The sequence below is a fragment of the Nematolebias whitei genome, chromosome 10 (assembly GCF_014905685.2).
Source record: "Nematolebias whitei isolate Nwh7 chromosome 10, NemWhi1, whole genome shotgun sequence".
NCBI classification, from domain to species: domain Eukaryota; kingdom Metazoa; phylum Chordata; class Actinopteri; order Cyprinodontiformes; family Rivulidae; genus Nematolebias; species Nematolebias whitei.
In genome coordinates this window covers 17,281,192-17,305,220 of record NC_056507.1, presented here as the reverse complement: position 1 = coordinate 17,305,220, position 24,029 = coordinate 17,281,192, and the positions used below count along the sequence as shown (strand labels likewise).

Below are 24,029 nucleotides of genomic sequence, written 5' to 3'. Positions count from 1 at the left end.
GAAGCTTCCGCGAGGCTTGGCTCCAGGGGGGGTTACCGAGGAATAGCCCCGCTCGGTGAATCTCTCAACTCTGGTGATGGGAGCGGACTGGGGACCGACTCCTCTAATCTACCAGGAAAGAACCGTCTGCGGCCTCGCCCGTGGAACGTCCTGTTGGAACGCGAGGCCGTATGGATCAAGACGGTGAGCCAGAGTGGAGCCCAGTGAAAAATAACCTTTCCGCCGATCATCCGAACTGGCGAGAAAAGGCGAGGGACGTAGAAAAAAAGGGGTCCCTTCATGTCAGCCTCCTCCTGGGTTCCGCCGGGCAACCCCTGAGGGCGCCGTCGGCCGGGAGCGGTGTGATCGCCGATGCGAAACGAGGTGGGATGGGGTGAGCATTCACTCAGCCCCCCTCCACCTACACTACGCTCCCCAGGAGGGAAAGAGCAGCGGGGCTGCAGCTGAGCACGCCTTGCCCCGGAGGAACCATCCGGTTCGCCCCGAGGGTCGGCGATAAGAGGAAAAACACAAGATGGCGTTGTCCAGCGTGTAGTGACCTGTCACTGGGAAATGTTCCACGACGCTTACCTTGGAATAAGACTGCTGTCATCTTCTCCTCGGGGAGGAGAACTCACCGGACGACCGGAGGTCGACTGCCGGGCCAAGCATCTTTCGCAAAGGTTGGTCATTTACACAATTTATCTTCTTTGTTCTTCTGACAGTGCTATATTAGCTCGCTGAAGAAAAAATGGGAGCCGATTTCCCGCTCTTAACGTAATTTATACGGACCGGGTGGGGCCCACACAGCAGGTGGGCGTGGACTAATATTTTTTTCAGTGCTTATGCTCTGCATAACGGGATAAACCCATCAGCGACAGCCTTAAAGGGCGAAGCCTATATGAAATAGAACTTGTCATGATCCATGTTTTTTGTTAGTTTAGTCTTTTGTGGTTTTCCCCGGTGTACCATCATTTCATCTGCCCTCAGTTTGTTGTCTGCTCCTTGGTGTTTTCTCACCTGTTCACCATCTGTAATTAGTTCAGCCATCTCCAATACATATCATCCTAGCCTTACATATTCAGCCTCCTGGAATCAGCAGTGCATTGTTGGTTTTCACGCCCCAAGTACGGTTCTCCTTGTTCCTCCCTGTGATTTTCTCATCACCAAGTCTGTGCTGCCAAGACAGGGACTTTATTTAATAAGTTGTATTATTTGAACTCCTCGTGTCATTCTGCATGCTGAGTTCTAACTTACAAGGTTTTCACATTTACGATAATCTCATATGATCACAATGCTGACTGCTAAAATCTATTAATTCAAATTTATGAACTGACTTGGATAATTCAATTCAGTTCAGTTTATTTATATAAGTCACAACAGAAGTCATCTCAGGGCACTGAACAGAAACATTCATATATAAAAATAATAGGTTGACAAAAACATTCATAAAAATTAAAATTAAAAATAAAATGAAAATAATGGATGTTTGTATGAAATAATAATAAAAAACGCTAAGAAACACTCAAAGCTACAGTCTAACCCAAGTATAGAAAGCATTCCTTCCCTGAACAGCTTTTGAACTAATAATAAAGCGAAGCCGAACTGTTTATTCAAAGCTGGAGGAAAAAGATAAAGAAATATTGAGCAAACAACAACACTCTTCTTGGGAGGAAATTTCTCACATTAATAAAAGTTCATGCTCCTTTGCGAATACCAGAGTGGGCTCAAACTATTTCATAGTTTCACATATAATCTCCCCTGCTTCGTGGCAGAAGCATTACTTTTCGTGTAATGTGTTGCACAATCCACAAAACACCTGCAACTTTTCATTTTCATGTATTCCTATAAGCTATGATAATGATCAGTCACTTCAGCATGACTAAATATTACACAGTTTAAAGACTAAAATTATTAGAGATTCTTTAATCCTAAATCCTCTATTATTCTAAAGTTATTCATGAATGTCAAGACAATTTTAGTTGTTTATAGTGTTAAAACAGTACGAGGACACAGCTGGAGGGATAACCTCACAAAGACCCTCATCAGGACCTGTAAGTTTAGATGTCAGTTATGTTTCATGTGCTGCCTGGACCAGAAGGGGCAACGAGCTGGGAAACTGGCTGGACGTAAACATGTCCTTCTGGCTTTCTTATTCAATCTGGATTTAACAAAAGTAAAATATGACTAGAGTCATCAAAATATGATCAAATTAGAAGAATCCCCCAACACATCAATCGCCAATAACTTAACAATGTCCACCTTTTATTTCCTCACTCGCTCTCGTGCAAGATGGACGCCTTTCTTCCCTCTCTCGTCCTCCTGCTTTTTTGCTCTCTGTCTTGTGTATCGGAGCTCCTATTTACACATCTTGCAAATCGTAAACTACTGTCTAGGATCTGGTCAGTTGGACTTTCAATGCAATCTATATAATTTTTTTCAACAAAGAGACAGGGTCCTGGAGAACCCTCATGCATTGCTGAGACGCATGTGGCAGGGTATATGGGAGCTGATGTGCCTTTCCGTATTTTCTCAGGAGGACACCGAAGATGTTTATATCATTGGAATCATTACATCAGGGTTTCTGTTTTTTTTGGCACTGGTGGATACCTATGTTATTGGCTATTAAAGAGGACGGCAGCACCAGTTTCGACCATGGCAAAGCTGCCGACCCTGTATGAAGGTTTGTTTGTGCTTCGAGCGCACAAAATCAGCTGATTTACAAGCTAAACCGTAAGATGGAGGTGATCTGTGAGAATTGCAAGCCACTTGCGGCTTCTGAAATTCGCCAGCATGCTGGGGACGACCTTGGAGGAAGGTAATAAGCATGGACCAGTGGAATGCCCACAAATCTGGCCATTTTGAATCGAAAACACCAGAAGAACTCAAGGCTGATGAAAAATAATAGTCTGCCTGAAAAAAAATCAACAACTGTGGCTTATCTGATTCTGACTCCTCCGTTTGGCGTAGAAGAAGGCCGACTTATCAAATTTGTCCTGGGATAGGTGCAAACTAAGAAGGATCTGTCTATCGCAACCCACCCCCCGAGAACTTCTGTGAATGCTTATCAGTGCTGAACCACTGACACCAACATCTTAACTGGACTATGGACTATGGAAGTGCTTCATGGACAAATCTCACCATCTTGCAGTCAAATGCATATGTAATGTGTCTATAAATGTGCTTGCTGGTAGTTTTTTATGTCTTAAATCGTGTCCTGATAAGGACAAGATGTGAAGATATCGTTTTTTTGTAAAACCACTATCCTTTCCTCGTGGCATTTTCCCCTTTTCTATCTAAAAGAATAAGAGGCTACGCTCTTAGAAGCAGCAGCAATGTGCACTCCGCCCATCTTTCAGACTGATTCTTTTCTGCCTTTTCTATTGTTTTTATCAGAGTATCTGCTAAAAAGATGATGCTTGAAGAAAATGAAGCTTTATTCACCACACCCATTTAAAGCACTACTTTAAATGGACTGTGTACAACTTCCCTAAACATCACAGTGCACTTCTATAGAGATATCTTTAGACGAACCACTTCCCAGAACTGGGTACTCCATGGGGAAAACCAGTAGTGTGTGTTACACACGATGACTGGCAGGTGCTCTTCATCCTAAGAACAAACTAACATGACCTCACTTATGAGCAGTGCGTATGAGATAAGATACCTTTGGAAAAGTAATATGAGCAACGTTTGTACTTAAAATAATTTGAATACCTAAATTGTTAAGATATTGTCCATTTCTTAGAGTAATTTCATTTCCAGAAATTTTAAGCTACAGCTCCTCAGAACCCTTCATTTTCATCAAAAGACTTCAGTTGCAAATGCAAATATCAACTTGATATCCAATCTCTGGAAGTGCAACCAGGAGCTTCCACAATACCTGTCATAACTTTTTTTTTATTTTTTACAAACACAATGAACTGTAGTGTATGATAGTGTGTGATGAACAACAAATTGTGAAAAGAAAAGATTTGTTGTTTATTTTTCAATGGTATGCTAAAATAGTATAAACAGATTTGATGGTCCCCCTAAAAAGACTATTAGGTATAGTAATGTTTCAAGCTGATTTGCCTTAGTATCACATGTGCCGTCAATCTTTTCATCAGACGTTCAGCCATAAGGTTCACGGAACAGTAGCCAACCTCCCAGAATGTGGCCGCAAGAGGAAATGCAACCCCAGGTTGATCAGACTGATAGTGTAGATGGTAGAAAAAGAGCCAAGAAAACCATCCAAAACCACGATGAACTCCAAGGTCAAGTTACATCACCTTCTGATTGCATCATCCATTGCATATTGAATCATGATGGGCTTCATGGCAGAGGACTTTTTCTGGTGACAGAAAAACACAAAAAAGCAAACTGATATTTGCCAAAATGCACGCTGACAAGCACCAAGGTTACTGAGACCGATAAGACAACACTAGAGCTTAGACTGTCACTTCATCCATCCATCCATTCATCCATCTGCTTTAGTCCTCCTTTTTGGGTTGTGGGGAGCAGGTCTTTCACAGTCACGGTATGAGAAGCGAGGTACACTCCAACAGGGCCACAGAAAAATAAAAATAGATGAACAACCACTCATACTCTAATTCAAACCTAGTGACAATCACTGTGGTTCCCAACCCTGGTCCCTGAGGAACACCGCCCTGTTTGTTTTAGTTGTGCCTTTGCTCCAACACACCTGCTTTGAATGAAAGGGTGATTAACAGGCTTCTGCCAAACTTAAGGAAGTAATTAAACCACTGAATCAGGTGTGTTGGAGCAGAGAAACAACTGAAACATGCAGGATGGTGTCCCTCAAGGACCAGGGTTGGGAACCACTTACCAATAAGCCTAACATTTGGTCTGTTGGGTCTGTGGGAGGAAACTGGAGTAGCTCCAACCATTGGACCACTGTACCACTGGGCCACCAGCCAGTCCCATATTTTTTTCTATTGCATTTTATTTTTGTTATAAAAGTGTACAAATGAATTCATCCTCATTATGTGCATGTGGCTGTGCACCAGTGGGTGTGCACACCATAAAACCTTAATCATAGCTGCAGTAATTAAGTTGAAGGTTTACTTTAAGTCATATTTACAACGTCTGAGCTGTTTGAAACCATGATTTCACCTCTCCAGATGTGATTTCTGAGTTACTGATCAGCCCATCACTGATATGAACAGTGAATCCGGTGGATCCATCCACATCTGCGTGTTTAGGATGAGTATGGTTAGTGGAAGGTTTAAACTCCGTGTTGTGGCCCAGCTGCTGCCATGAAGAACAGACAGACTTGTCTGAAAGGAAATTCATCTTTAATCTGGGTCTGAAGCTAAAATGTTTCCACTCCACGGTGGTGGGCAGCACCAACAGCTGTCAACCCGCTGCTCACTGAGTCAAACACCCCCAAGTTTCATAACAAAAAGCAAAGGTCAGTTAAAGTTTTTTTTTTTTTTTTTTTATAAATCCCAAACTTCTTTTAGTTTCGATCAACTCGTCGGAAGTACGAAGCAGCGAGCAGATTCGTCCACTTTTCCTGATGCGTGTTGGCGCTGTGTCTGTACGAGTTTTGAAATAAATCAACTTACCAGCAGTTCTCGAGCCTGGCCCCGAACCAAGCAGAAGGTACCAGATCCACATCATACGTTCGCCTTTCTTTTTGTTCTCCCTCCCCCTCGGCCTGCTCTTGTTGTCCTGCCCCGCTACGGGGCCAAACCTGGAGGGGGCGAAAAGAAAAGAAACAACTTCTCCGATGCAGCAAGTCTGAAGCTGTACTTTTCTTCTTCTTCTTTATCTTCCGGCAAAACTGCGAGTGCGCTCGTGTTGGAGTAGAGAGTGTGTTTGTGACGGGGGGAGAAGGCAGAGGAGCTGGGGGGGGCTCCGGGCAGGCGGACTGCAGGCTGAAGGGGAGGCGGAGCCGGAGGCAGAGAGCCGGGGAGCGGAGGTCGATGGGTCCCGGCCAGAGGAGTAACCCCCCCCCCCCCCCCCCCCACACACACACACACACACTGTTCACTGGGGGGAAGGGGGGGGGACCACCACAATGAATGAATGAAACAGCAGAGAAGTAAAAACATAAAGACATTTCAAACTGGTTCGCTTCATTATGTGCAGGGCAGGAGCGATTCTAAAATCTGACCTTTAGGGGGGGCTTAGCCCCCAGTACTGACAATGGATTTGAACAACGCAGTGGCATCAGAAGCATACATCTCCTCCTACACGTCTCTGCGTGAGTGCAGCTACAGCGTACGCTCTCTGGACATTATTACCTGCAGTGTTCCCTCAGTGCGGACTGAACTTGACAAAAGAGCCTTCTCCTACTCCGCTCATGTTTCCTGGAATATCTTACAAAAAGACCTGAAGCTCTCGACCTTGACCTCTCTAAGTGGCTTTAAAAATCTGTTGGACTCCTGGCAAGGACCAATGCAGACATTTTCCTGTTTTTAGTTTTCTACATTTGCCTTATCTAGCTGTTGGGTCCTCTCCCATAAAATTTGGAATAAAGTAGATGCCATTTCCTGCACTCTGGTGTATTTTAACGGGTTGTTAAACATCTATGTTTATCTACATTTGTAAACATGTGATTCAATAACTATTTTAGAGAGCAACAAGAAGTAACCTGACCAACAGCTCTCCTTGTGTGAATAGAGCGCACTCTGCTTCTTTCAGGCATCCTAACACCACCGGTTGACAACTGTATTGCAACGCACAATACAAATGCAACAGCTAAGATGCTACAGACAGCACTCCATTTCTGTCGCACATCCTAACACCCCCTCCCAGCTCCTGCAGGTAAGGGGAATATCACTTTGAGACAAATTGAGGTTGCTGAATGGTCAGTTGATGATGAGCCTACTGGATTGACTGACAGGCGGCGTGGATCTGACTAGTGACAAAAAAAAATCATAGATTTTACTGGCCCATTTAAGAGAGTTATCATTTATTTCATATTTATTCCAAATGTATTCAAATTTTTGGTGAATCTAAGGTTTGAGAACTGAATTTCCTTACAGAATCCTAATGATGGTTTCTTTATTTTTCAGAGGTGCTGAGTTAAAATTTAGGGGTGCTTGAGCACCCCCAAAAAGTGGCTAAAATCACCTCTGGTGCAGGGAAAGTAGGTTAGACCAGACAGTTGAGACAACAAAATACATTAAATTAGGGGTTTGTGATAAGGTATTTATTTTTGCTCATTCACAAATCAAGAAATTTATTAGTAGTTTGAAGTGTCCACAGTTTGAAATATTATGGTGCACTTTTTGTACCTATACATTTATATTACCTGTTTTCTGTTGCATATCTGCACTGTGTGTTGTTTTATTTTGCATGTTATGCTCTATGTTGCACCGTGATCCTGGGGAACACTGTTTCATTTCAATATGTACTTGTACGTAGCTGAAATGACAGTAAAACCTCTGACTCTGAGAGGGAGACCTGTGGAACAGTGAGACAAAGATCAGAGGTCACAAAGGTGCAGGACTTCATGTTCTTGGGTTCAAGTGTCCAGGAAAATGGGGAGTGTAGTAAAGAGGTTAAAAAAGATGTGTTTAGAGGAGAGATTTTAAAAATAGAGACTGAGGTGGCCTGTCGAATGTTGATGGGCAGATTATTCCAAAGTTTAGGGCCCACGACTGAAAACGCTCGATCTCCTCTGAGCTTCAGCCTGGTTTTTAGTACGGCCAAAAGCAGCTGGTCTGATGATCTCAAGGCCCGAGAAGGAGTATAAGGATGAAGGAGGTCGGAGAGGTATGAGGGTGCAAGGCCATTAATGCACTTAAATGTCAGCAGAAGAATCTTAAAATCAACTGTGACACACACAGGAAGCCAGTGAAGAGAGAACAGAACTGGAGTAATGCGCTCAAACCTGCGAGTTCCTGTTAGTAGCTGAGCTGCAGCATTTTGGACAAGCTGGAGACGTGAGAGAGAGACCTGACTGACCCCTGCATAAAGTGAGTTACAGTAGTCCAGCCGGGTTGTAATAAATGCATGGACTAATTTTTCAAGCTAGTTGTATGGTCTTGTGACAGTGGCACTGACAAAACGACAGGAGAAAGAACTGGAAGTGGCAGAAATTAAGATATTGAGGTTCTCCTTAGAAGTAGTGACAAGGATGGATAAGATTAGGAACGAGATCATCAGAGGTACAGCGCAAGTTGAACACATGGGAGATAAAAGTTAGAGAGCCCAGACTGAGATGGTTTGGACATGTCCAGAGGAGGGACAGTGGGTATATTGGTAGGAGGATGTTAGAAATGCAGCTGCCAGGAAAAAGACAAAGAGGAAGGCGAAAGAGAAGATATATGGATGCAGTTAGAGAGGACATGGAGGTAGTTGGAGTAAGGACAGAGGATGCAGAGGACAGAGTGAGATGGAGGAGGATGACTCGTGGCGACCCTTGAAGAGGGACAAGCTAAAAGAAGATTTACAGTTGAGACAATACCCACAGGAAATACCGTGAAGCCGACTGATATGACAAATCCAGGTGTTTAGAAATGACAATCACTCTCAATGTTTATACATTAGATTAATTTTATTTAATTTATTCCGTAATTTATTCCGATGATTGCGCTTACAACCCTTTTCTATTCCATACTGTTTATCGAATTGGTCAAATTTACACAGCTTTATCTTAAATGTACTCATTGCAAAGCATGAAATCAAACATAAAAGAGATTATGTCAAATGTTTCAGTTTGAAAGCAATTACTCCAGTAGTTTTCCAGATTTGCAATTCTGAAATATGGGTCCACTTTCAATGTAAACAAAGCGCTCGGTGGAATCCACTGAAAACCAAGTAGAAACGTGAGTCATGTGATTAGGGTGGCTCCATTAGGGTGGCTGTGTAGGCAAACAAAAACAGTGGAACTGGTCAAGTGTAGAGTCTCAGAGAAGTTAGAGAGTTGGAAACAAAGGAGTGAATCTGCTAAGCATGAAAAACATTAGAAAGAATGAACAAGGCAAGTGCTGAGAATAAATACTGGGGATGAAATGGGACAGTGGAGCACCATATGTACAAAGTTTGGCTTACAAACACACAGCGTTTGCTAAACTTCTTAAAGACCAGTAAGTGTACTACTTAAAATAAATGTTTTCTTTTTATCTGCATATCTCACTCAACAAATCTGATCATCAATACGTACTGAACACATTAATAATTTTGTATTTATTGATCCCAAAGAACTCTTTAATGGACATGATGGGCCAATTTTCTGTCACTTTGGCTCTTTCCATTGATTAACAAACTTGTGGTAGTTGGCAGCTATTCATAAATTTTGATTACCGGTACACATTTTTTTAAAGTACACATTGAAAAACAATAAAAAAAGAGTGCTGATATGGTTTCTTTCTTCATTACATTGTTTTGACCAGTCTTCACAATATTGCAATGAGTACCTTTAAATCAAAACACATTTTTAAATACAGTATATGATGTCCTACATATTCTAGTATATATGTAAATTATGAATAGAGGTTTCAAATATAACAAAAACCTTGGTTGTTTTTCTGCTGGGTCTGTTATATCTTACGTTGCAAAATTAGAAAGCACAAAATGGAATTTTATCCTTTTAAAAAAGTGCATGACAGTGTCATACAATATGGCCATTTTTAGGGCATAATTGAAGCTTTACAATAATCTAGATAACTCTGTTAAAGAAAACAAACTATTAAATTAGGAAGGGCTTAGGTGAAGTGTAAAATTTGTCTTAGAAGAAAAGAAACTTTTGCCAGTATCTTCAGGCTGAAGAGATACACACCTCAGTGAGCACACTAATGCATGTGCACAAAATCATAGATCAGCCATGTTGCGTATTCAAGTTATTTAATGTGTTTCACCTGCACCCTTGTTCTAACGGTATCTCGTACCTTTACCTTAGAAATGGATAAAAACAAATTTCCAGATACCAGCTTTCTTTTCCTTTAGTGAAATAATAAAAATGAGTCTTTTCCAAAAAGATGAAAAAACATTTGCAATTACAAGATTTACTATAGAGACAGTAAACTGGACAAAGGCAATCTAAAGACATCTTTTAGAAGATGATTAAACATAAAAAAGAAACCTGTTTGTTGAAAATTGAAGCAAGAAAGAAGCTAAGAAAAACACACCGAAAGACATTTTCTCTCACCTCTTTATTGTTGGTGTTCTTATTCGATCTTGGTGTTTTCATCTACACAGGGAGGAATTTAATATGTAAGGACCCAAACAGTGCAGTGACAAAAGGACATCCATCCATCCATCCATCCATCCAGATAGATAGATAGATAGATAGATAGATAGATAGATAGATAGATAGATAGATAGATAGATAGATAGATAGATAGATAGATAGATAGATAGATAGATAGATAGATAGATATGTTTGTGTATGTATGTATGCAACCAGTTGCACATGTGCATAGCAAAAACAGAGATACAAGGCTGAAAGTAAGAGAGAAAGTACATCAAAGTTTTATCATTTTATTTGCATGCAAATTAAGTTGTTTTCAGTCAGAGACAGACAGCAGCAGGGGTAGAAGGACAGGAGGCCTCACCTATCAAACCTTTCTCTTTATCATAGAGTTGCAGCTGTGTGCAGGCACAATTTTGCTTCAAACAAACCCAGTCCTTTGACAGCATGCTAACCTGAAGGCAAACGATTGGGATGAGTCCCGATATCAGATTCCTCTAGATTACTTTAAATTCATTCACACAATGCCTTATCTAGCCTAAGCTTAGTGCAGGCTCAGACTCCAAGGGAAGGGTCTTGGCTTGTCAGTCAAATCTGTGGAAACTTTGTCAAAGATCCCAGTTTGATAGCATCTATGAGGCCCTGTTGTCCTCTTTCCCCTCATTGTTGCCTGCTGGGCCTTATGTAATTCCTTCTGTTATAATGAGTGCTGCTGCTAGATGGAAGTACAAGTGCACTGAATAACCACTGTTGAAAAGTGTACAGTTGGCAGACATGAATATTTCAATGATTACCACAGCTAACAAAGGAAGACACAAGCCTCCTGAGCACAAATCCAGGATACAATCAGCACCAATATACCCAAATGCTTGTTGAGGAGGAAGGAGATTTGTCACTCAGTGTTAAATGGAATTTATTCTGCTCCCCTGGAGTTATCATTGTCTCACAAATTACACTGTCTGATCCATGGACCAGAACAAACTAATCTACTTTTTTGGGGAGGATCTCCATAAGAGGACTGCGAGCTAAAAGTAGACATGTGCCCATATACATCACTGACTGATATAAATGTTTCAGCGATGCCTATCAAATAGTTTAGGCTATCTATGAACAGCCCAGACCTAATTAGCTACTGGCCAACAAATGGACTCATTAGGGGACATTAAACTCTAATATGAAGGCTGTTATTGAGTTAATCACTGAAGAAACCCAATTAGTGGCCAAATTTGGAGAATGACTCTGAGGTAGTGTGACGATCTGATTGGGGAACGGGGAAAAGGGAGGCGGGGGGAGCAAAGCAACCTGGAATGGGTTTGCTTGAGGGTGAGTGGCAGCACAGAGAGAAAGATTCTGCCTCAGATTAAACAAAAGGAAAGAGAGTGTGTGGCAGAAGCAACCAGAAGAGATTAGATATATGTGTGTGTGTGTGTGTGTGTTGATGTGAAGGGAGGATAAAAAAAAAATTGTTGGAAGCAAAGAAAAAAAAGTACCTGAAGAAGAATTAAAAAAGACTGCGATGAAGAAGGTGAAGGAGGTGTCTCATAGAAGATAAAAAAATGTATTTGATAGAAATAGAAGCCATTCACTCACATTGCTGGGAATTATGTAAAAGGTGTGGGCTGTTAATTAAAGTAAACACATTTTAACTTTGCCAACAAAGGAAGCTGAGTGCCTTGTCACTGGGAGATTTGCTAACATTTTTTTTTTCCTAATGGGAATATGAGCTGAGGGGAGTAGGAGAAATCCAGCTCTCCTGAGTTTCAGCATGACGTGTCCTTGTCATGCCCGACAGCTACCGAAGTTGCTGTGAAATGCCAAGGCCCCTGTAGGGACTGTCTAAGCCAGGTTCGCTCCCCTGGGAGTGCCGCTTGACATTCATTGTACATTTCTAATAACCAGTGTGAGACACGATCCAGTATGAGCCTGGAAACAGACAGGAAACACAAGTGTCATGCTTTACTCAGTTCATAATGTTTTTTGCAGATTGAAAAAAAAAAAAACCCACTCATTACTGAATAATCAGTGATCAGTGCCAGGTTATTGCTTGACATTAGTCAGCAGCACTGATGTCCCGTCTGTTGTTCCTGCAGGGACATCAGATAAACAGCAAGCAATTGAATCTTGTGTATGTGTGTGTTAGTTTGTGGGTTGCATCATGCAGCTGCCACTCTGCTGGGCCCAGGCAGAGAATTTGAGAAGGAACAGATATAGATTAGGGATTTTAGTGGCATGGACCTGCCTGAGGCATCAGTACTTACCTTCTTAATTAATCTTGATAAAACCACATACGCAATGGGGAGAAAATGAAAATGAAAGAAAACTGTTCATGATGTATCATGTGCGACAATGTTATACTGAAAAAAAAAATCCAAGTGACTATTAAATAAATAATCCCTGGGCTATTTGAGTAAACATTTACAGGATTTCCTTCTATTGCTTTGTCGCTCAATGGCAAATGTTCAATAAAACCAACACAGTAAAAGAGCAGAAAACATACCATTAGGGTAATTATACCAAAATGAGAAGAGTATTGTTAATTGATAAAATATAAACACTAACATTTATATTTATATTAGGTTAAATAGAATAAAACATTACTATTTTGTTGTTATGCATCTTGGTAAATTGTGTTCGGCTGTGTTTCGGCAACGTTTTATGTCATTTTAAATGATTCTATTATCGTCACTGAATTTAAACGATGGCTGATTAGAGAAAAAATACACTAGAGACATTTTGTCACACTCCCAGTGTCCTCTGCGACTTTCTATTAAGGCACAGTGGTGCCCTAAATTGAATGTAGTGGAGTACAGCTGTGGCTGAGGAAAATGTCATTAGTGTTGTTTAAGAAACTGGTATTCTGACCTGAACAGCACATTTGAAGTCCAGCAAATAAACATAGAGTACTGCAACTTTTGTCGTTCTTATCTTGTTTTTAGTCCTTAATGAAAAAAAAAAGAAATTCTTTAGTACTGTTTGCAGAACAGTTCCTGTGATTTACTGATCATTCTACACACAAAGCCACAGGATTTCCAAAGTGGAATCAATCATCTTCTGTGAAACCTACGTACATGGTCTATACATTGTCGTGATTCTTTGAAGTATGTGTCAACTCAACTGTTTCAACAAATCTGAACAAAATAGCAAACAAATTACATCAGCTGAGATCATTAACACTTTAAGATTTATCCCATAGAGACCATAGACTTGTACAAAATAAACAAATTGAAGTTTTTTTTATATTTAAGCAGATATTTCAGCCTGGGGGTAAAAATGTGGCAGAATTAAAGAAGAGATCAAATTTCTCTAAATATAACGTCTGTCCACTAACCTACAAAGCTTTCAACAACCAAACTCCATCTTGCATTAAACATCCTATTTTTCCATATTTACTCAACAAGGCACTTTGCGCTCAGACTTCAGGTTTACTTGTGGTTCAGAGTTTCTAAAAGTAAACTGGGAGGCAGAGCTTTCAGCTATCAGGCTCCTCTCTGGTGGAACAAACTTTCTGCTTCTGTCCACGAGGCTGACACTCTGCTTTTAAGACTAAGCTTTAGACCACTCTTTTCCATAAACCCTATTCAGGTTCATCTCAAAGAATTAGAACACAGTCAAAAAGTTCTTTATTTTGTCAGTCATGTCAGAAAGTGAAACTCGTATTGCATAGATTCATTACACATCATGATCTGCGTAGTGTTGAACCCAGGGTGCAGATGGACAAGGAGAACTCTTAGTTATGGACTTTTTGATCAGCTGGTCCCTCAAATCAATTTACAACATTTCTTCGAAGAGAAGAGGCTTTAGGTGAGCCGATTTGCCCTGTTGGCACGCAGCTGGATATCTCATCGACTTGGAAGACTTGATGATGTGTCTATCTCTGCTGCCATCTGTGGATTTTAAGGACGCATATTTAATTGGATTTTCGATAACTGGTTCCTGCTTTTTGGATTCGGCTGGTTGCTGGTTTTATCAATCAATCAAGGAAGTCATCAGCAGCAAATTTGGACCCGATCATGCTGCTTGCCTTTATGATGGCTTGGTTCGTGTCTCGAGTACCCAGACTCAAATGCTTTGGGCAGAATGGATCAGATCTTGGGGATTGTACTCAGGCACGTTCCTTTGGTGTGGCCATGTATTTTGGACATTTCGGAACCGAGTGGACCAACGCAGACTCAAAGTAGATGTCATTAAGTTCTGCCTGTCCTCAAAACAACTGTGTGTTTTTCTGAATTTGGCTCCCTTGGCTGGCCTTGAAGGTCATCTAATCTGAATTTGCCTGGAGAACCTGTGATCTGACGCTCACCACCCCCTCCCTGAGGAATTTCCAACTGATAACCAGATGAAACCAGCTGAATAAACTTTGTGTCATCATTTCAGGACTCTTGGATTCTCATAGATGTTATTCTTGGCCATTTCTTGACATTCCTCGAGAATGTTTATGGATCTCACCGGAGGACATTGGCTGATTGTTCCAACCTTATCAGAACTCTTACAGTGACCTCGAGAGAATCTATGAACATGCTCTCGCGCCCCCCCCCCCCCCCCCCCCCCCCCCAACAGCATGTCTATGTCACTATGTGCTTGTTTGTGCGAGGTGTTTTTTAATATCAGAGGGTTTTTTCCTCAGGCAGAGATGAAAAAGTCTGATAGGAATTTTTTCGCCTCCAACTTCTACATGTGTCCATTTTACCACTTTTTTTGTCTGTTCAAACAGGTCTCACTTGTAAATGAGTCTTTTAGGCTCAATGTGATTTATCTGTTTAAATAAAGGTCGAATGAAAAAAAATAACTCAAGGATAAAATAAAGAATATCTATTTAAATAAACAAAAGGGCTGACAAAACGTGGGACATTAATAAGGAGAAACAGAGGAAACCAGAGCGTGACAACTTAGAAGGACAATCCACGAGCAAATGAGAAGACACAAAGACGCAGAATATACTAACGAGAGACAATGATGGACACCTGGGCTGATTGAGATCGAGGGCAGGTGTGACAGGAGCTGGCAGCATGAGGGAGAGCAGGAAAACACAAGGATCACAAAACACAAATAACACACAGATCCTCTCAACACCTGAAATATTTCAAACCTTTATTTCTTGTAAATTTGATGATTAAAACTTACAAATATTGAAAAAGCAAAATCCAGTGTCTCTGAAAATTAGAATATTGTGAAGAGGGTCAATATTATAAACTCCTGGTGTCACGGCCTGATCAGCTGATTAACTAGACATGAGCTACAAATGTTTCATTCCACAAGTCAAACCACTCCTGAACCAGAAATAACGTCAGAAGTGTCTTACCTGCTGAGGAGAAGAAGAACTGGATTGTTGCTCAGTGGTCCAATGTCCTCTTTTCAAATAAAAGTACATGTATTTATTTGTAAATCAAGATCCCAGAGTGTGGAGGAAGGGTGGAGAGGACCAGAGTTCACGTTGCTTGAAGTCAAGGTCAAGGTTTCTTGATTGTCATTCGCATCATATGTGGTACATGTGGTGGAACGAAATTGTGTACACAGGGTCTCAGTCACATCCAATATAAGTATAAATTGTAAAAGAAAAACAGTAATAAGATCTAAGATATGGTCTAAGAAATACACTAAATTAAGAATACGCTAAGCAATAACAGTACAAAAACAATACACTGAACAACAGCAGCACAAACATGAGTCTGTGAAATGAGATGAGTATGAATGAACACAGCAGCATGAAATAAATCAGCTGCATGAGCAGCAGTGTCCAGTGTGAAGTTTCCAGTCAGTGATGGTTTGGTGTACCATGCCCTCTGATGGTGTTGGTCCACATCTTAAAGCACTTCATGCTTCCTTCTGCTCATGAGTTTTATGGAGACACTGATTTCATTTTCCAGCAGGATGTGGCTCCTGCCCACATAATCATCAACTCATCAAAATGACAAGAAATGAAGGCTTGAAATATTTCACTCTGTGCGTAATGAATCTATGTGTTTCACTTTCTGAAATGACTGACAAAAAAATATATATATGTAATTTTTTTATGACTTTTTTTTCAGATGCACCTGTAGTTCGGCTTGGGTTGGATTTCTGCTAGACGTTGCTATAGGCTTAGATTGCTGGAGGACAAAGTGGCCACATGTCCTCACTCTGCTGCTGTCAAGGTTTGCACCTAATGATCTATGCCATTAATCAGTTTTTCTTTTTTTTTTTTTTTTTTTTTCCCCATAGAAACCCAACTGGAACAATGGCTACTATGTTTGTCTGTGCCTTCCTCCTGTCCTCTCAAACCCCAGCCAGTTGAGACGGTTGGCCGCTCATCCTGACTCTGGTTCTGCTGGAAGTTTCTTCCTGTTAAAAGGAAGTCATTCCTTTCCACTGTTGCCAACTTTAGGATGGAGGATTGTGACAAAGGGAGCACAGTCTGCTTGTTTCCTTAAAAAAAACTTTTACTCATGTATTTCACTATGTTCTAAATGAGAATGCATTGTGGTATAACACAAAAAAGTGAAATTTGTACAAAGTTTTATGACTTATATATTATAGCTTTATGAAAAGTGTTTAAGACAGCCCTAGTGTTAAATATTAGCATTTTATTGAATAATGGTTAATGCTGTTTTATTAAAAAAAAAATGTGAATACAGGTCTAGTTATACAAACCTACTCTTTAGAAAGACTTGCCCTTCTCAATTAGCCAATAAATGTTTATGCCAAATAAATAAGAAATAAAACAGATAAATAAGCCAATAAATGTGAAAAACAAGGTCAAATAGAACGTTTACACTTAAATCAAACAATATGTATTTCAACTATTCGGTTCTTTTTTTTAAATGCTGCACTTAACCTTGGCACAGTCGACTGGCTGCCAAATCCAATAAAATACAGAAGAATAAAACAAATGGTAATATCACAGAAATATGAAAGATGGTGGAGGAAACCAGGCAGATTGGGAGCATCAGGCCCAGAAGGTCATGTAATGGAGTTAGGCCAAGATAAAAAGAGACACCAGTACTCCCAACAGGCGGCCTGGCCTGTTTTATAGCAATCATTCTGGCTCAGCTTACATCTCACATCCGCAGGCTACATTCATTTAGGGGACCACCAACTGTCTCAGGTGTTTTTATGGGCCAAAATGGGCCACTCATTCCTTGCTTCCTTGCCACGACAGGGCCCTGCTCTGCATTTTTCATCAAAGTGCTGCAGGCTATCTTACAGCTTTAGATAAAAAAAAAAAGACCCATATTCGGATTTTTAAAGGGGTAACATTGAGTGTAACCTTGAGAATATTTCATTGTGCGGTCTGTGTCTCAAACCGTGAAAAAAAAAGACAGGACATACAGAGCCCCTGGATGAAAAATGATACATTTGCACTATCGAAGTACGAATTAGGATGGAGGGAACATTAGACAGGAGCTAATAGGTAATAAAAAAAAAAAAAAGAAAGTTGAATGAAACAACTCAGAGCTTCAACTATAAAGTCAGTGGACAGATTTTATTATAAATAAAACTGGGTTGGAAGCAAAGAAACATAAAAAGTCTCAACTTAACTGAAAGTTATGACTGCTGCTAAGAGACACTCTGGTCAAAATGAGATGAGTAAATTGTATGAGATGCTGAGGAGACTTAAACACGGGAGAATGTTAACAGCATGGCCGCATAAAGTCAAGTAAAAAAGCAGGATTCAGAGCAGCCAGTCATGTCTGGGTGCAGTTAGAGCCTGCTGACTGACCATGTGAGGAGGAAATTGGGTTTGAAGGGGTAAGACTCAGAACTGTGAAGGGTTACCAGGCGGGACTAGTAAGATTTGCAAAGCTCAGGGATAATAAGCAACACCGCCAAGGGGTTATAACTCACGCCTGGTTGCGCTTGACTATGATTGGAGCGACGAAGAAAAGGGAGGGAGTAAAAAAACAACAAAAAGAACCAAGAGAGGCTGGAAGCTTGATGGGAGCCAAGGCTTTGATCACAGGGTGAAGAATTACCAGCTCAATGCTTGCAACTGCATGGTTCCCAGCCCCAAAGCACCAGGAGAAAGTTCACATTCACATATCGGCTTCTTTCTCCCAACACTGAATCGTTTATTGGCAAACCACTGCACATGCAGGACTGCACACACACAAACAAATCGCTTTGTTCTTTTGGCTTGCTGTGGGCGAGCGCTCATTAGACTCATTGCTGTGGAGCAAAGGGCTTTGTGACCTGCAGTGACACAGTTCCTCACACACACAAAAACCACACATCTAAATGTCAACCAGCAGAGGAGGAAAAAAAAACGTGCTGGTCAGTATCTTATGCCCCATTTGCACTGCTCCTACTCAGCCCTCCACAGAGAACAATCGCTATTCCACAGTATTTTTTAGCTGATTCGAGGCTGATTTGGGACCTTGTTTTGTCCCCGCTTCTCTGGTGGGATTGTGCAAGCTGAGTCGGGACCGAAACGTGACACTGATTGGTCAGGGGAAGGAGTCACTGGATCTCAGAAACTTTTCACCGATCTTCCATTTGCAATTTCTCAGAACGCGGAGCAGCGGCTGGATGTATTTTTAAGATTTTGTGCTTCATGTGTGTTGAATGTGTTTAATGCTGAAGTCCAGGCGTTTTTTTGTGTTTTGGTGACCGACGACAAAATTTGAGCAAACGGAGTCACCGTGGAGGATCATACGAGCGGCTGACCCGTTGAAACACGTGAAACCGGACCCTGAGCCCCAGCGGGAGGACGGGGAGTCCGGGATGGAGGGTGGAAACGTTTTTTTTTTTTTTTTTTCACATTTTATGTATAAAAAAATAATGTTTTTTTTTTTTAATCTGTGAAGAATAAAAATAAATAAACGGTGCCGGCTTTATCATAAAATCCTGTTTTCACTTTGATTTTTATTAAATAATCTGTTAATTAAAGTTAACTCAGCTGAAAAATGATAAAAAGACAAAATTATTGGACCTCTCATGAATATTTCCCTCAAAACATATTTAAAGAAGAGCCTTTGGTTCAACTTTATTCTAACCCACAGATGTACGAATCACAAAACAAGAATTACACTTTAAATCACTGATTGTTCCGATCTCTGCAAATGAAGATTGCCAACTTTTCTTTCTTATTTTATAGACAAAGTCAGTAAGGTGAGAAATAACATTGAGCACTGATCATCACTTAAATCACTAAAATAAAATCTGTAGACAAGAAACAAAACCACATATAAAAAAAAAGAACAATAACACACAATGAGTCCAAATACATCAAATGATGAATAAAAATATGGAATTTTTTAAATAAGGCAGCACGTGGCGCAACTGCTGCTGCCTCTCAGCGCGCAGGTCCTTGGTTCAAATCCCGGTCCAGGGGCCTTTCTGGATGGAGTTTGCATGTTCTGTCCGTGCATGCGTGGGTTTTCTCCGGGTGCTCCGGTTTCCTCCCACAGACCAAAAACATGCATGTTAGACTGATTGGTAATTCTAAATTGTCCCTAGGTGTGAGTGAGAGAGTGAATGGTTGTTTGTCTCTATGTGATGGACTTGCGACCCATCCAGGGTGTCCCCCACCCCTCGCACAGTGATTGCTGGACATGGGCACCGGTGACCCCCGTGACCCAAAATGGAAAAAGCAGGTAAAGATAATGGATGGATGGATGGAATAATACTTTAACATTATTTATCTGAGGAGCAGACTGCTTTGAGTTTAACTCATTGCAGAACTCTCACTCTTAATGGTAAACTAAAGTTCATTAAAAGTTCATTAGCGGGATTTTGGATTCTGGACACGCCTCCAGAACCGGTCCTGAAGTGCGGTGCAAATCAGGCTGAGAAGAGCTGGGGCTGAGTAGGAGCAGTGCAAAAGTGCTTGTATAGGAAGCATGATTTCTTTTTGAGTGTGTAACTTAGGGGGAGAATAAAATGGAGAAACTAGATGAAAAGTTTGTATTAAAAACAAACATACAACTGAATTAATTTATTTAAAAATGACTAAACATATCAGTGGGTGATAGGCCACCAGAACTGTAAAATAAAATGAAACATAATAAAATAAATGGTTATTTCTGGTTTTGTTTTGTTGCTTTGCTACTGACAAGAAATTTTAGTTTAGTTAAAAAAATATATATTGAATTAAGGAAAATAATTTTTTGATAATAAATCTTTTTATTGTGTGTGTGTGTGTATGGTTTGGTATAATGTTACATTGTGGGGACCAATTTTCCAAAACATCCTACACTGTGAGGACCAACTGCTCCTTATTGGGACCAAAGCCCAGTCCCCATAAGAACAAGTCTCGTTGATGGGTTAGGGTCAGGGTTAGGTTATAGAAATGAATCAAAGTCAATGCAAAGTCCCCACAAAGACTGACATTCATTCATTCAACCTTATTTATACAGGTTAGTCTCACTGAGCCTCGAGGACTCATTTACAAGACTTTAACTTAATTTGAACAGCTGCATCAAATCTAATAATTGGTCACAGAAAAACACAGACCCATCTTCAGCAAGCATTTCTGTTGTGTTGAAAACTGTCCCTGAAGGTCTCTCTTATTAAAGCATGTGTCAAACTCAAGGCCCGGGGGCCAAATGTGGCCCTCGTTAACATCCTATCTGGCCCCCAAAATGTCATTTTAAATGTAAAATACTTTTATCACTTTAATTTTTTTTCAGTAATCTTTGATTATAGTGTCAAAAGTGCAACAGAGAACTTCAAATGTTACCAATCAAACTCTTTTTTTGAGGAACGTGCAACCCCCCAAAAAATGAAGTTGGGTATCTAACTTGAGTTAATGTAGATTCTGAAACTGGCCCTTAGTTTGAAAAAGGTTTTAATTTTGGCCCCACTTTGTAAGTGGGTTTGACAACCCTGGTGTAAAGCATCCAAACAAACTTCAGTTCGTGATATCTTTAAATTGGGAATGGGCTGAAAGCAACATGGTGTCTCAACTTGTCTTTGACTAGGCAATTTCTGTATTATTGCAAAAGTGTATTTTTCTTCACCACAAAAGTGTCTCCCAGGGTTTGAAGTACATCACACTTCTATATTTTTCCAGCAACTGCCTAACAGAAGTCTTTGAACAGCACTCGGTTTCAAATCTAGCCCTCAGGAGGATGCCTCAAGTATCCTTCTGGCTGATAGAGTTGTGTGCTAGCTGATGGGGGTGTGGGTGTTTCCCACCTGTTGAGTGAAGTGCAGTGGGGTGTGGGGGGCTCAGTGCAGAGGGAACATAGCTTTGATCGTTGCTAATCCTCAAAGCAGAGGGGTGAGCAACCACATTGCACCAACAAGGAATGAACATTGCATAATTGTGTTATTCGTTAGTTGCCCAACTGCGTCACCTTAGCGCCAGACGGGTACAAAGACGACTGTGGTTATTTCTGCTGAAGATGGTCTATGTTGGAACACAAGTCATGGCTTGTGCAACACAGGTTGGAAATAAACCATCTTATGAAAACCCAGTCTGCAAAAGGGATGAAAAATGTCAGGCTTAAGCAGCTGTAAGTTTTAAGTTTTTTTTTTCAGATAACAAAATTTCACTCTAAATGGTCATTGTCTGGATTAATATTGAAATGATTCCCCTGATCCTTCAAACTGATAATGCTCTGAGTTTTGTCTACTGTAAGATACTGACTCTTCAATGTCCCTGTTAAACAACAACAACAACAACAACAACAACAACAAAAAAGAAAGAATATTCCCTGCTGGTTTGATGTGGTAACAAACTGTTGATTTTATGTCAGGCAGTACAAGAATGCTGCATTTCTATAATTTTTTATCTTTGTTGATAATAAAAAATACCCCCCCCCCCCCCCACACACACACAATTTTTGCTAAGGTGCACATTAAGTTGGATTTTTTTACAATATGATTGGATAGTCCTTTAATCAGTTTTCATTCATTCAACATTTACTTATACAGCTTAATCTCATTGAACCACAAGGACTCATTTACAAGAGAGACCTGTTTTAAACACAGAACACAGATGAGGTACAGACAACAATAGACAATCTTATAAAAAGCACGTAAAATGAAAAGTAAATAGAAGAAATTATATAAAAACAAAGCAAAAACAGCTACATTATAAAGCGATGTAAAATACTAAAAACAGGAACATTTCTGCGCTGGTTTTCCCCATGAACTTAGCAGTTGTTTAAAATCCCTTAGAGAGGTCAAGGTCGAGAGTTTCAGGTCTTTTTGCAAGCTGTTCCAGGTTGGAACAGAGTAGGAGAAGACCCTTTTGCCAAGTTCAGTCCTCACTGAGGGGACACTGCAGGTAATAATGTCCTGAAAGCGCACGCTGTAACTGCACTCACGCAGTGACATGTAGGAGGAGATGTATAAAGGCAACAGAACAAGAAGTGATGATAGACACCATGATAGACAGCATCCAATATGCTTGTAGGAGCATTCATGTAAATAATAATAATATAATAATAATTTAACCTTTAAAATATTTTAATCCTAATTTTAACACACATTTCTTACAGAATGTTATAATTTTAGTCAAGCTTCATCCACCGTATTGTTCGCTCCTCCAAATTGTCTTCCAGTGTAGTGCAACAACTGTAAGGTTAAATAAGGACCCCGACTAGCTGCAGCTATGATATTTAATAATTTTGTGTTTTTGTATTCTCTAATTTTCAGGAGATACACAACACGTTCATGAGGAAAATACTGTGTGCACAGTGAACTATGACTCATGTGCAGTGTGGATAAACAGATTTTGGCTCTTGAAAACAAGCTGGTTATTCATCCTTCTCTGAATTGTTCTGTTGGTTTTCACAGAGTGAAATCGCAGGCACACTGTTGCCATCTTTCTTTGCCTCATTATTTGCCATGAAGCCCATTGTGATGGTGAAAAGGAGGCCACATCTGAAGTGATTACATTTTCGAGATGGACCTTTGTGGGCGGAATCGTCTCAGCGGATGATGTGTTTGTATAGGACAGAAGAGGCACACGCTGCACACAAATAAAGGGAGAGAGTTGTTTGCGTAACTATTTTTTTTTATTAATTCATAAAAGCCCATTCACAGGTGCTTTTGGTATTCCACCCACAGGTAGGGATTGCATCGCCGCTGTGACAGTCCGCGCAACACTGGGACAGCTCCAACTCACAGTTTCACAGTCCCCCTATACGACGAGATTTAGCAAGGCACTCAGAGGAGTGGTGAAATTGGAGCACATTCATCTCAATACCCTGCCTGCCAGCGCTAATGGATGTTAGCCTGTTTTGGAAAGACAATGAAATCGAAGAAAGACGGGATTTCTGGCTCTTTTGGATGTGAGGGAAACTCACAAATACATTTAATCCCTCTGTGCTTCTGTGCATATCACATATGATTTGAAATTCAACAGCAGCTTCTGAAAGCCTCTCCTTTTTTTCTCTTGGTCATTGGTTTTAAGCCCTAATGTGTCAGTTGTCAGCATTCACTTTGAAACACAGTATTTATTTAGACTTTGAGCCATTTCCACACTGGCTGATATGTGTCAGAGGTCCCTTGGCTTATTTTCTATACTCTAGAATAAAAAAAAAAAATACCAATAGTGATCAAATAACAGAACTGTTCATTCTAGATTACGTCCAAATAGAAGCATCTATTCTGAAAATCCTAAATTCTTTCTATATATATACATTTTTATTCCATCTCCATAGCATTCACAACCAAGTAAAGAATCTGACTTGTTTACTGATTTTGTTTCTCTTTTTGTCATTCCAAACAACATTTGCTGTTTCCCTTTATGTGTTCTGTCTCTTCCTGCAGGGACAAATGTCCCCTTGGGAATGTATCGAAGAAAAATCATAAACCAACTGAGGAAACAATCTGTTCTCCTCATTTGCTGCTCAGTTTAAGAATCCAGCAAAAAAAAGTTCTTAGACTCTGACAAAAATGAAACGACTACCGTACTTTCCGTCGTACACGTTGCACCACGTCGCACCACCGTGTAAGTCGCATCAGTCCAAATATG

The 24,029-nt window shown here is 40.5% G+C and overlaps 1 protein-coding gene across 1 annotated transcript in view; it reads right to left on the bottom strand.

Annotated features, from left to right (window-relative positions):
- The window catches only part of ldlrad3 (low density lipoprotein receptor class A domain containing 3), a 104,117-nt gene extending 98,243 nt beyond the window's left edge, over positions 1 to 5,874 (bottom strand). The window contains exon 1 of the mRNA XM_037683405.1: positions 5,550 to 5,874. Coding sequence (XP_037539333.1) covers positions 5,550 to 5,604 — 55 coding nt within the window. The 5' untranslated portion in view covers positions 5,605 to 5,874. The remainder of the gene's footprint in view (positions 1 to 5,549) is intronic.
- Positions 5,875 to 24,029: the final 18,155 nt, after the last annotated feature.